Raw genomic sequence first — 12414 nt, 5'->3', positions numbered from 1 at the left:
TTAATGAATTTGTTTCTGCTCCTGCTTATCCCACAAAGAATTTAAGATCTTCTAAAGAACTATGCAATTCAAATGTATTAAATAAAAAGGCGTATGAGGATGAAAGTCAGGGGGAAGGCAGGGGCTCAGGGACAGACCCCATGTTGTCCCACAGCTCCAAGGGCCAAAGGACTGGACTGGTCCTTGCTGAGTTGAAATCGCAGGAACTCAACCTAAATCCCTTTCCTACCTGTTGAGTGCTCTCAATCATAGCCAGTGCTTCAGCCATTAGCTTCTGGTTTATGCCACAAAGGTTGGCCACCTTTGTCTGGCATCTGTGGTGGACGTTCATGCCACATGCTGAAAAGGAGAAAGACACACTGAGCGAGAGCACCAGAACTCACTGAGTGGACTTTTCACAGGACTGTTGTAGGTACACATATGTTGAGGGACAACTGGTAAATATGTAGAGCCATCCTCCCAGCAGAAGGAGACACTGCATACAAATAAATTAGTTAGGGCAGTATTTTTATGATGCCTTTATGCTTCTACCTCCCTTTGCCAAGACTACCACCCAGACCAGATGTTCCTCTGTTTGATGCTGGGGAATGACTCCCACTTGAGTCCGAACCAGAGGCTTGCTGATAGGGGAGTATGCATTTACACTGTGCCCCTGCGGAGAGAAAAAACGTGATGCTGGCTCTCTGGGGGGGGGGGGGGGATGTGCAATGCTGGGATGCAAGGTGATCTACTCCCACTCTGGACTGGAGCCCAAACAACCCCTTTCCCACATGGACCCCAAGGAACTTCTCTCCCTCTAGGTTGAAGCCCAGGGTGCAACCTCAGCCAGCAGAACTGAAATGGAAAGGATGGGGGTGGTCTGAGCTTAGGGGCAAGTGCGGGAGGACAGAAAGTAGCCCGGAGACCTCATCTTCATCCTGTCACAGAGTTGGGCCAGTTCAACCAAATGATTTATACAGACCTATGATCCTGGGGGAATATTCTGATTCATTAGTCCCGAAAACAGCACAAGAAAGGTTCACCCTCCACTCACTGTGATGCCATGAGCTATCTTGGATTGGGATGTGTGTGCACCTGTCCATCTGTATAAAGACAACCACAACTTCATGTTGTTGGTTTAGAATACCAAAATTGCACTTATAAAATATTGCCATTACAATAAAAAAAAGTAACTTAAGATTTCCAAACTCTGGCTGATAGAATTCTATTCTCAAGTCCTATTTCATTCTATCAGGATCTCTCAGTAGGGGTTTTTATAAGGCAGTAGGCAGGACAGGCTATAAAATAATGCACTTTTACCCCCACCGGTTTATTAGCCCATTTGTGTGCAAAGAACTTAGCACAGTGATTGGCACTAAATAAGTACTCAACAAATACTTCTATTTCATCTTCATTATTTATTCCAATGAGATAGGTTTTAAAATATTTAAGTGAAATTTTAACAGGCTTCAGCCTTTGGTTTTAACTAGCTTACTCTTCTCAGATAGTTCCTAATAAAAATAAACTAGCATTTTCTGTGTAAGTATAGACTAGTACTTGTCCCAGTCTATATGCATTGAGATAACCAAAATCTGTCCTAAGTGAAATCTTCTATCTATATCTAAACTCTGTAATACAGTAACAGTGCTGCTGCCGAGGGCACTCTGCCCTTCTGAATTTAGCACGACCCCCTCCCGGACTTGAGGCAGGCTGCACACCGGGCAGCCCTTGCTGCATTTCCTTACTCGTTACCGCACACCGAGGGGAGGCAGCGGACAGGGACTGAGTGTGGGGGGGTTGGAGAGTTTCACTTTGTTTTTGAAACATGGTAGCTGGGCCTAAGCTTTTCTCAGACACACTCCTGTAAAGGCAGGTCCCCTTCCCACTCTGATAATGTCATAGGTCTCTGTTACTGACCTATTAGGTGGTAACTTGATCTCTTTGAGTGCAAACAGTCCCTTTGGATGGTGATTTTCATGGGAATGGAGGTGGAGAGAGCGAAGGACAGAGAGACGATGACGGCCGGCCTTGTTTAGGAAGGTGGCTTAGGAGAGAACAAGACAGAGAGACAGGGCCAAGGCAGAGGAACAGAGCCCAGAGAGTAGACTGGAAGGGGAGGTAACACCAAGGGTATGGGGAGCGAGGACACAGTGACGTCTGCCGGCGTCAGCCTCGGGAGCAGAGGGTGTTGGGGAGGACAGGGAGGGGAGGAAAGGGGGGAGGAAGGGGGGAGAGGAGAGGGGCTGCCTGGCCTGTAGGAGGAGACGGAGAGAGAGAGAGAAGGGATGGGGAGAAAGAATGTTGGGGGGATGGAACAGAGCAGGAGTGTGCGTCGTGAAACAATGGCAAGGAACCCTCATGGACGTTCTGAGCTCAGAGACATCAGTCAGGCTGCTGGCACCACTGGGCAGGTGGGGTGCTCAGGCTCCAGGGCAAAGGAACTTGCCCTGTGAGGGAGACCATCAGAGGACCCGGGGAACCCGCAGAGGGGATCCGACTGCTCAAGCCTGCTCGTTCAATTCTGAAGTTACTCTTGCCTGTGAACGCCTAAAGATAAGGATAGTCCACAGAGGACCAGGGCCCCCGTGTGCTCTCGAACTGGTGTACAGAGCAAGGTGCACAGTGGGGTTCCTAAGGGATGATTAAGGAGAATTTTCACCGCATGTGAAAACCTAACCCTCCCCACCTCTGCCTAGACACCACTGCAGACTTCACCAGACACATGAGCACGGTGGGCATGAGGAAGAGAAGGCTGTTGGAGGTGACCCTCGCCTTCATCACTTAAAAGATAAGAACTGTTGGGCGCCTGGGTGGCTCAGTGGGTTAAGCCGCTGCCTTCGGCTCAGGTCATGATCTCAGGGTCCTGGGATCGAGTCCCGCGTCAGGCTCTCTGCTCAGCAGGGAGCCTGCTTCCCTCTCTCTCTCTCTGCCTGCCTCTCCGTCTACTTGTGATTTCTCTCTGTCAAATAAATAAATAAAATCTTAAAAAAAAAAAAAAGATAAGAACTGTAAAAGATGAAGCCAGCGGCGTAAACCAAAATGGGACGGCCAAGAAAAAGCAAAGTGGCTTCCATATTTACTAATTCGAAATAGAAAGACCTCGGCGGCAACCGGATGCCCTCCTTTCTGAATGGCTAGCCCTGGCCCACCTGTCCTCCCAGCGCAGAAGGCACAAGTGCCCTACTGGACTTTCCCTCCCTACTGCAGAATCCTGGTGTAACAGATCTCAGTTTCCAAAGGTTATTGCCTTAGAAATTTGAACTTTGAGAGCAAGAATATGCTTTTTGCTTTTTTCAGGGCAGATCTGAGCAGCTCAGTCAGGCCCTGCTGCAATGCCAGCCTTTAAGGAGAGATCAAAGGAGGGGACATAATGCTCAGTGCTGGGCTGGGCCGCTACTGGGCATGCTCTGGGTATCGACCCTCCGGTCTAAGTCGGAACGCCTACGTGCAGGACTATCCGCCAGCCAAGCAGATGTCCCGGGCTGGCTTCTCGGTGGGCTACAGAGAGAATCTTAAGGTGTGAGGAAGATTGGTGGGGGCCTAGCTTGAGTGGGCAGGGTCAGAAGGGGCAGGCCAGGAACACCAGGGGACAGCAGGGCGGGTCCCAGGGAAAGTGCCATCTTCCTCTCTTCCCAGCATGAGGGTGACAGGCCAGGAGACTTGACATGGAGCGTGAGCAGGTTTGCACTTCTCTGGGATCCCGGGATGGTGGTGTTGGAGATGGACAGGAAAGGGCCGTGGCCTGCTGTCCTGGGAACTTCAGATTTCTGATCCCAGGGTCATCTGGGCTCGCCGGAGAAGTCAACCCTCTGTGCTCCCTCTTCTCCTCGTGCTCTCCATTAAAGCTGCAAAGCCACCCCGCTGGGGTTCCGTACGGGGCCCACACTCATTTCCCGCTGGACTCACCGTCGCACTTGAGTCCCTGCCTGGCCAGGCCCCACAGCAGTGTCCCACAGTGCTCGCAGAAGGTCGGGCTCTTGTAATTGTAGACTTTAAATCTATGCGGCATGTCAATTTTGAACCTCTCCTTGTGGAACTGAAAGAAGAGAGAACATGTGACCTCGTGCATGTCCCTAGTTCTCAGCCTCTGGTGTCTCAGCAGCTGCTCTAGCCTAACAGAGCACTAAAAACGCTGGAATGGTGCGCTTTAAGCCATATGCTTTACTCGTCAAGCCTTACAGACATGGCCAAAGAAGGCGAGCAGCCATTAGCTCCTCCAGGCAAGGGGACTGTGTGGCATAGACACACATCAAGTAACCAGGAATACGCTGAGGTTTGAGGCATTCTCACGGGTAGGCTAATATCCTCAGGAAGGTGGGACTGGGATTATTTATCTAAATGGGATCTGGGTGAACACTGCACTGCCCTTCCTATTTTAGTATACATATTGCCTTTTCTTTTTCAACTCAGAACTAGGACTCTAACCTTTGGAAGATGTTATATAATGCCTCCTCTAGGAGAAACCCTGTTTCAGGTTTACTGCTATAAAAGCCCAAGTATGGAGAATTTCATAGCTATTACGCATGGACTGGAGGGGGTGAGCAGCAGGTGACAGGTCCTGCCAGGTGCTGTGGATAAATATGTCACATGTATTATCTTTTACACAGGTGATATTGCAAATACCCCCTTGCAGGAACCTTTATTAGAGTCCTCAGCTGATAAATGAGGAACCTAGGCACAGAGAGGGCAAGACACTTGTTTAGGTCCCACAGCTGTGAGCTGGGACATCTATAAGCCTGAAGTCAGAATCAGCCTATCCTCTTTCCATCATGACCCTTTCTTCTCTCAAAGTCAAGGTGATGAGTTAGGAGATGGGAAGAGAGGAGATGAGAGACGGGTGCTGGTAGCTGATATATTACAGGGCTTTTTGTTTTGTTATGTTTTCCAGAGTTGAAATTCTCTCCTTTAGCCAAACATATCACGTGAACAACAGCAATAACAGAACCATAAGGTCTGATTCCTGGTGAGAATACCAATATTCTTGTGTCATATAGAAAGTTTTACTTAAGACTTATAATCTCCTCAGAAGTTTTTAATTAAACAATTTCCTGGGGAATGTGCACAGCCACGGAGCCATAAGCTTTTTCATTAACAGTGATATATCTAATATTTCCACCGAGGATGTTGGCTAGCATCGGGTCATTAGAACAGCTGTTTAGAATTGTTCAAACGTTACTCTGAACTTATCTTAGCCATTTTCAACCAAGAAAAAATAATTTTCAGGTCTCATTTTGTATAAACATTTCCATACAAATATGAACAATTTATGTCAAGGTCCGGGCTGGAAGACTTCAAATTTCCTCAAATTTTGACCCTGAGCTCAAAATAGTTCCAAATATGTCTGGAAAAGATTATAGATTTGTATTTTCCAATTAGCCACATGGGCCAAGTGAGTCTGTGCTAGAGGACAAGACAATACACTATCTGTGTAAAGCACATTCTGGATTCTGAAGACTTTTTATGAGAAAAATAATGTAAACTATCTCCTCAATATTTATACAAGGATACCTAAAATTTTTAAATTGCACTTGCGGCTCTCATTCTGTTTCCAGGGAAAGCTATTGATGCTAATAGTCATTCTTATAATCTGTGATTTTCCCAGGAAAACTGAAGGCATCACGTAGAGAGAGCAGGACGTAGGTTGGGAGGTGCTAATTTCATTTAAAGAAACAAAACACTTGTCAGAGAAAGACAAATATTACATGATCTCACTTATATGTGGAATCCAAGAAAACAAAACAAAATCCCACAAAACTCATACTTGTGGTTCGCAGAGGTAGGGGGTAGGAGGAAGGTGAAGTGGAAGAACGTGATCAAAAGGAACTTCTGCTTATAAGATAAGTCCTAGGGAGAGAAGACACGGCATGGTGACCACAGCTAACACTGCTGTGCGATATACAGGGAGGGTGTTCAGAGAGTAGATCTTAAGAGTTCTCATCACAAGAAGAAATCTTGTTTTCTCTTTTTATTGGATCTACATAAGATGACAGATGTTAGCTGAACCTATTGTGATCATTTCCTAGTATACACAAGTCAAACCATCATCATATATGCCTTCAATGGATACAGTGATGTATGCCAATGACTGCTAAATAAAACTGGGTGGGGCGGGGCGCCTGGGTGGCTCAGTGGGTTGGGCCGCTGCCTTCGGCTCGGGTCATGATCTCAGGGTCCTGGGATCGAGTCCCACATCGGGCTCTCTGCTCAACAGGGAGCCTGCTTCCTCCTCTCTCTCTATGCCTGCCTCTCTGCCTACTTGTGATCTCTCTGTCAAATAAATAAATATAATCTTTAAAAAAAAAAAAAAAAAAAAAAAAAAAATAAAACTGGGTGGGGAGAGTCTATCACACTGCTCTGGGAGACTGAGATCTGAAAGTTTGTCCCAGGCCAGCTACTTAGAGCAAACGTGACTGACTGCAAACTACTTTAACCTCTTTGAACCTTAGCAGAGTCACTTTTAATAGGAGACTGTCCCCTTCTAACTCTAAATTTTATTTTATTTTATTTTTAAGATTTTATTTATTTATTTGACAGAGAGAAATCACAAGTAGATGGAGAGGCAGGCAAAGAGAGAGAGAGGGAAGCAGGCTCCCTGCTGAGCAGAGAGCCCGATGCGGGACTCGATCCCAGGACCCTGAGATCATGACCTGAGGCGAAGGCAGCGGCTTAACCCACTGAGCCACCCAGGTGCCCTAACTCTAAATTTTAAAAGAAACTCTGCTCTATAGAACCCAACCAATTAGCCTTCTCTGTGCCTGCCCCTTGGCTGGAGAAAATCACACACCTGGGCAGGCTGGCCCCTGAAACTCAGGCCGACTTTGCATGGTCCTCAGCAATCCCACTCTTCTTCTCTAACCACCTTGCTTTTCCATCCCAGGATAATTCTCTCACAGGTCCTTTCTCCTCAAAGCCACTTGCGGCCTTCTCTTCTTCCTCCCCCTGACCTTCAGATGACACTGAGGGTAAGCTGTCTCAGGGAAGCTCTCTCATCTGCCTGCCCCCAAATCTACAATCCGCCCTCATCGGCAATCACCTCCTCCCTTTCTGTTACAATTGCTGAACCAACCATCTGTCTGTTAGAGACCCATCTCCACATGGGCTTTAGACATCATCCCCTCTTGCCAAGGGTGGACTTCTTCCTCCTTGACTGCTTTGGTTGTTGCTTTCTCTCTAGCTTCATCCATCTCTCCTCTCTCTCTAGCAGTTGGGATATTCCCAGCCCTTTGTTTCAACTCCTTTCAGAGACTGTCCTACTTCAATGAGCTTCAGGTTAATATTCCTGATGATATTAGCACATAAATGGTTTCCATGTCCCCAACTCTCAGTGACCATCAGTGTTGGTCAGGGAAGCAAACACCTCTACGATTTTCTGAAATTTCTTCAATCAAGGGCTCTGGAGATCTCCATGGGGTCCTCATTTTTCTCAACTTCTTAACTGCACTGAACGCAACTGAGCCCTTTGCTTTCTGGTTTCTCTAACCTCATGTACTCTAAACATACGAAGAGCCCTATATGAACTCTTAGACTTTATCACAAGCTCCTTCTCTTCTACCTAACACGCAACTTTAGATTCCTTTGGGGAATTTATATATTTGGTCTCCTGGTTCCTCTGAATTCCAAATGCATGTAATATTGTCCACTTGATACCCCCACTTGGATGTCCACGGGCATCTCAGCTGGACTTACTAAGAACTGAAATATCAATTTCTCCTTCAGTCTTACTTTGTTAATGGTTCTGCCACTTCCCCACTGTTCAAGACAGACACTAAGGCATCATCTTTATTTTCCTCTTTTTTATTTCCCACTTCCACTCCATTGACAAATCCAGTCATTTCTAACAAGAAAATCACCCAAAACCCTGATCACTTTGTTCCCTCGCCATTGTTACCATACTGGTACAAGCCAACAACCTTTCTCCTTGAGAGGACTTCTGCAGTCAACTCTGGTTTTTACATTCATACCTCAACCCCACAATTTCCCCTATATCAGTCACCACGTGGGCTTCCCTCTATAGGTCAAATAAAATCCAACCACTTCTCCAGGGTCTTAAAAAATAAAAATCTAATCTAAGTCCGTCCAAGTTCCCCAACTTCGTATTCTATTCACTTTCTTACCCTTGCTGTTCCAGCTGCATGGTCTCATTTTAGTTCCTAGAACATGCTGACTCCTTCCTCCTTGGGGCCTTTTCTGTCTGGAGGCGGCTTCCTCCTGCTGTTCATATAGCTGGCTCCTTTACCCTTAGCTCCCAGCTTAAATGCTCGCCTGGGAGATTCCCTTACCTTAGGTTTATGTAGGTCACTCAATTTTTCTCCATCATCCCACCTTGCGGGTTATTTAATATAAATGTTATTTAATATAAATATTTTAATATTAATATAAAAAGTGCATTGCTGTTTATTAATTATGTGTTTCCCTAATTTTACAGGAAGTTCTATAAAGGCAAGACCAGGTCTGTTTTGTGCTCTGTTTTGCATTGTACATAGTAGTACAGTATCGTCCATGTGTTACATACACACTAAATATCTGTTGAATGAAGAAAGAAAGTATGCCTGACTCTCCAGCTCTGCTTCCCTTCCCTACAGGGTAACATCTAACCTGTCCTTATGCCATAGGTCTTAAAGTTCATTATGAAAGTAACACTTGCCTCTCAACATGAGAATTGTACTTCTGCTGCATCGCACACCAACCTTGTAAATGCCTGCGTCTGTATTTTCTCATCATTTGCCTCTCATCCTTAACTGGCCATTCTAGCTATAGATGCCACAAGATTTGTTCTCATATAATTGACCAAAACTGTTTCCTGGGCGCACTCTATCATGATTTCCTGGAAAAGGTAGAGTCATCAATAGTCTTACTGTGTTTTTTGTACTTCTCCCCTGGTTTTGAATCTTAGGAATAATCATTCCTGAAGAGGAAAGGGTTTTATGGAGATTCCTGTTCTTTGATAAGCTTAAGCATTCAAGCTCAAGCAATACTAAAAAGAATTAGTGGGCTGTAAAATTTAATGTTAGGGTAAAATGACCATATTCCAGACAGAAAGAGGAACCCGAACACCTACCATGGTTTCTCGGCTATTGATGGCTGATCCCGTGCATTTAGCTATAACTTTATCGATACACTTCTTGTGAATTGCTGCATTACACTCTGAAAAGAAATTATTGCAACTTAAGATTTTCAGAAGTTAAGGAACAACAAAATAAAAAGAATGACAATAATACCACGGAAATCCTTCTTACTTACGTCGACACTGGTAGCCTTGTTTGTTCAGACCCCTGCAATAAAGAACATGTCTGGCTTACTTGGAGGTTTGCATCAACAGCAGCACCATAAACGTTCAAACAAGATCCCATAGCTTCCTAGTATCACAGAGCATTCACTGATCAACAGCCCTGGTCTGTCACTGGATGAAAGAGTTAACATGTATTGTTTTTTGTTTTTTAACTTAAACTGCTTTGGTAAAAGTCTGATAACTAAATGAGAAACTGTGTTTCTCCTCTCATTCGTGTTTTTTCCAAAAAAAATGTAGAGATGAAAATAAATGACTGAAAATGCATCACAGGCTCCTAGTAGCAAATTTCCATGTCCTACACTTAAAAATTCATTTTCTCTCTAAGCTCAGTAGAGATAAGCAAAGATATCTATACCATATGTTGTTTCCTCTTTCTGAGTATCTGAGAATATTTGCAACTACTAAATTCTTGAGCTTTAGACTCATTCCTGAGAAACGCTCATTATTAGAAAGGAAGACAATTCTAATCATTCAGTGGAAACAGTTGGAGGAAATCCATCAAAATTCTATTTGACCTTTGGATTCCCTAGTTAGACTGGAGTGGTGAGTTGATGGATTCTGAAGCAGCCCAAAGTAAAAAACACCCTACGAAGAGGCAAGGAGGCAGAGACCAGAGACAGGAGTCATTTCAAGTCTCCACAGTCCCATCGCCTTTGCTGTGTGCTTACTGAGGCTTGAACTGATCTCTGTCTGAGGGCTGCTAAGATGCCCAAGAGCCCCATAAACATCTAAACCCATTAGCTCCAAAGCAAAAGTCTTGCATTTCACACACATTAGTAACAGCACAGTTGGGCTATCAAGGTGGGAGAAGTTTCAACTGTAAAACTGTGCCAGCAGTAAAGATGCTTCCCTCTTCTGTCCTTCCCTCTTTCCCCGAGTGGCCCCCATTTAATCAGAAGCTAAAGTTCTTGAAAACTTTTTCTGCTAGAGCTGGCTTCCTTTCTCTAGAGGAGTCATATTATGAAAATACTGTATAGATTCACACTCTTTAAGCCTCATCCCTCCATGCAGTGCTTATGCCGGCACACTGCCCTGAGGTGGCGCATGCTGGGCATGACAGGTTGAGAGGACCGGACACAAGGCACAAGCTGAAGTTCGGAGTGAAATGCCAAGTTACCATACCAGACAAACTCATGGCAGACAGAGCAAAATGTGGGTTGTGGGAAAAAGGTGGCGGTGAACTCATGGCACTTGACATGGTGGACTTTGGCCTGTTTGATGGCTCCTCGGCGGTGATGCAAAGCAAAGAAGCCTTCAGTCTCAAATTCACTCATGTCCTTTGTGTCTGCAGGAACAGGACAAGGGACAAAGTGGGTGGAGGGGATGGGGAGATGGGGAAAAGATGGAGACAGACACGTAATTAGGCAAGCACTGAAACCAGTAAAATCCCAGGTTCCTATTAAGGTTGGTATAGCACTAAGCTTCTTTCTTTAATTCTAGAATACAGAATTATTGTGGGTTGTATTACTATACAGTCAAAACAGTGAGGTTGGATTACTGGCTCATTCCCTCACTCCTCTTTGACTGTGCTAAGCTATCCTCTTTAAGTTTTTAAAACCAGAGGTCAGACCTTTCAAAGTATTTATCAAACTCTCCTATTCACTGTCAATGATGAGTCAGCCAGAAAAAGCAGGAAGTGGTAAATACTTTTTGCCTGTAATTCTAGAGAATAATGTGGTTACTGACAGCAACTTAGAAACAGCTTTTTTTTTTTTTTTTAAATTACCCAGGATGCTTTATGTCTGGTGGTTTATGGGCAGGGTCCAGTAGATAGAGGGGAGCTGGCCAGACTTGTATGTGAGGGCAAAAGAACTCTGGAAAATTTATGCTCTGGTTCATCATGTCCACAGAGATCAGGTACACCAGCTATAAATTTATAGACTACAACAGTCAGTGTGGAAAAAGCCAGAAATTAATAGTTGACTGTAATTGTTTTTAAATGTCTAGGTAATCCTAGATGTTACCTAGTCATCTAAATCAAATCATCACATTCACATTTCTTCATTTCATTCTGGGCTCAGAATATTGGTGAAGGTACTATGATAGTCACTGTCCATAGTGCCCCATGCCAATTTAACATATTTCTAAAAGGCTGGTAAAATTCTGAGAATACTAATGATTCCTGGCTGAAGCACAGACTCGAAGAAAACAAACAAAAGCAAGGCAATCATGGTTTGAAAGTGTAATGGCAACTCCAACATTCAAGAGGGAAGAAAACGGTAAATAAGAGATAAATATAAATGGGAGAAGATATTTGCAAAAGACACTACAGATAAAGAGCTGGTATCCAAGATCTATAAGGAACTTCTGAAACTCAACACCCAAAAAATAGACAATCAAGTCAAAAAATGGGCAGAAGACACGAACAGACACTTCTCCAAAGAAAACATACAAATGGCTAACAGACACAAGAAAAAATATTCATCATCATTAGCCATCAGGGAAATACATATCAAAACCACATTGAGATACCACCTTACAACAGTTAGAATGGCAAAAATTAACAAGGTAAGAAACAACAAATTTTGGAGAGGTTGTGGAGAAAGGGGAACCCTCTTACAGTGTTGGTGGGGAATGCAAGTTGGTACAGCCACTCTGGAAAACAGTGTGGAGGTTCCTCAAAAAGTTAAAAAATAGAGTTATCCTACAACCCAGCAATTGCATTACTGGGTATTTCCCCCAAAGATACAGATGTATTGAAAATAAGAGACATATGCACCCTAATGTTCATAGAAGCAATGCCCATGATAGCCAAACTGTGGAAGGAGCCAAGATGTCTTTCAACAGACAAAAGGATAAAGAAGATGTGGTCTGGGGCGCCTGGGTGGCTCAGTGGTTTGGGCTGCTGCCTTTGGCTCGGGTCATGATCTCAGGGTCCTGGGATCGAGCCCCGCATCGGGCTCCCTGCTCCGCAGGAAGCCTGCTTCCCTCTCTCTCTCTGCCTGCCTCTCTGCCCACTTGTGATCTCTGTCTGTCAAATAAATAAATAAATAAAATCTTTAAAAAAAATAAAAAGAAGATGTGGTCCATATATACAATGGAATATTACTCAGTGATTAGAAAGGATGAATATCCAACATTTATGTCAACATGAATGGAACTGGAGGAGATTATGCTAAGTGAAATAAGTCAAACAGAGAAAGACA

General features: G+C 44.4%; 1 protein-coding gene across 13 annotated transcripts in view; it reads right to left on the bottom strand.

Moving 5' to 3' along the window:
- Nucleotides 1-12414, bottom strand: part of PRKCQ (protein kinase C theta) — a 175443-nt gene that overhangs the window by 93980 nt on the left and 69049 nt on the right. For 12 of the 13 annotated variants that reach the window (XM_082738733.1, XM_082738726.1, XM_082738727.1 and 9 more), the window contains 5 exons: nt 10391-10553; nt 9220-9251; nt 9038-9123; nt 3886-4015; nt 230-339 (listed from right to left, as the gene is read on the bottom strand). In XM_082738733.1, the coding sequence (XP_082594859.1) occupies nt 230-339; nt 3886-4015; nt 9038-9123; nt 9220-9251; nt 10391-10553 (521 nt within the window). Of the gene's footprint in view, nt 1-229; nt 340-1896; nt 2269-3885; nt 4016-9037; nt 9124-9219; nt 9252-10390; nt 10554-12414 lie in introns of those variants that run through there. The other variant, XM_082738730.1, reaches the window with a different exon arrangement.

The sequence above is a fragment of the Mustela nivalis genome, assembly GCF_964662115.1.
Source record: "Mustela nivalis genome assembly, chromosome: 7".
NCBI lineage: Eukaryota > Metazoa > Chordata > Mammalia > Carnivora > Mustelidae > Mustela > Mustela nivalis.
This window is presented reverse-complemented; position numbering and strand designations above follow the sequence as displayed.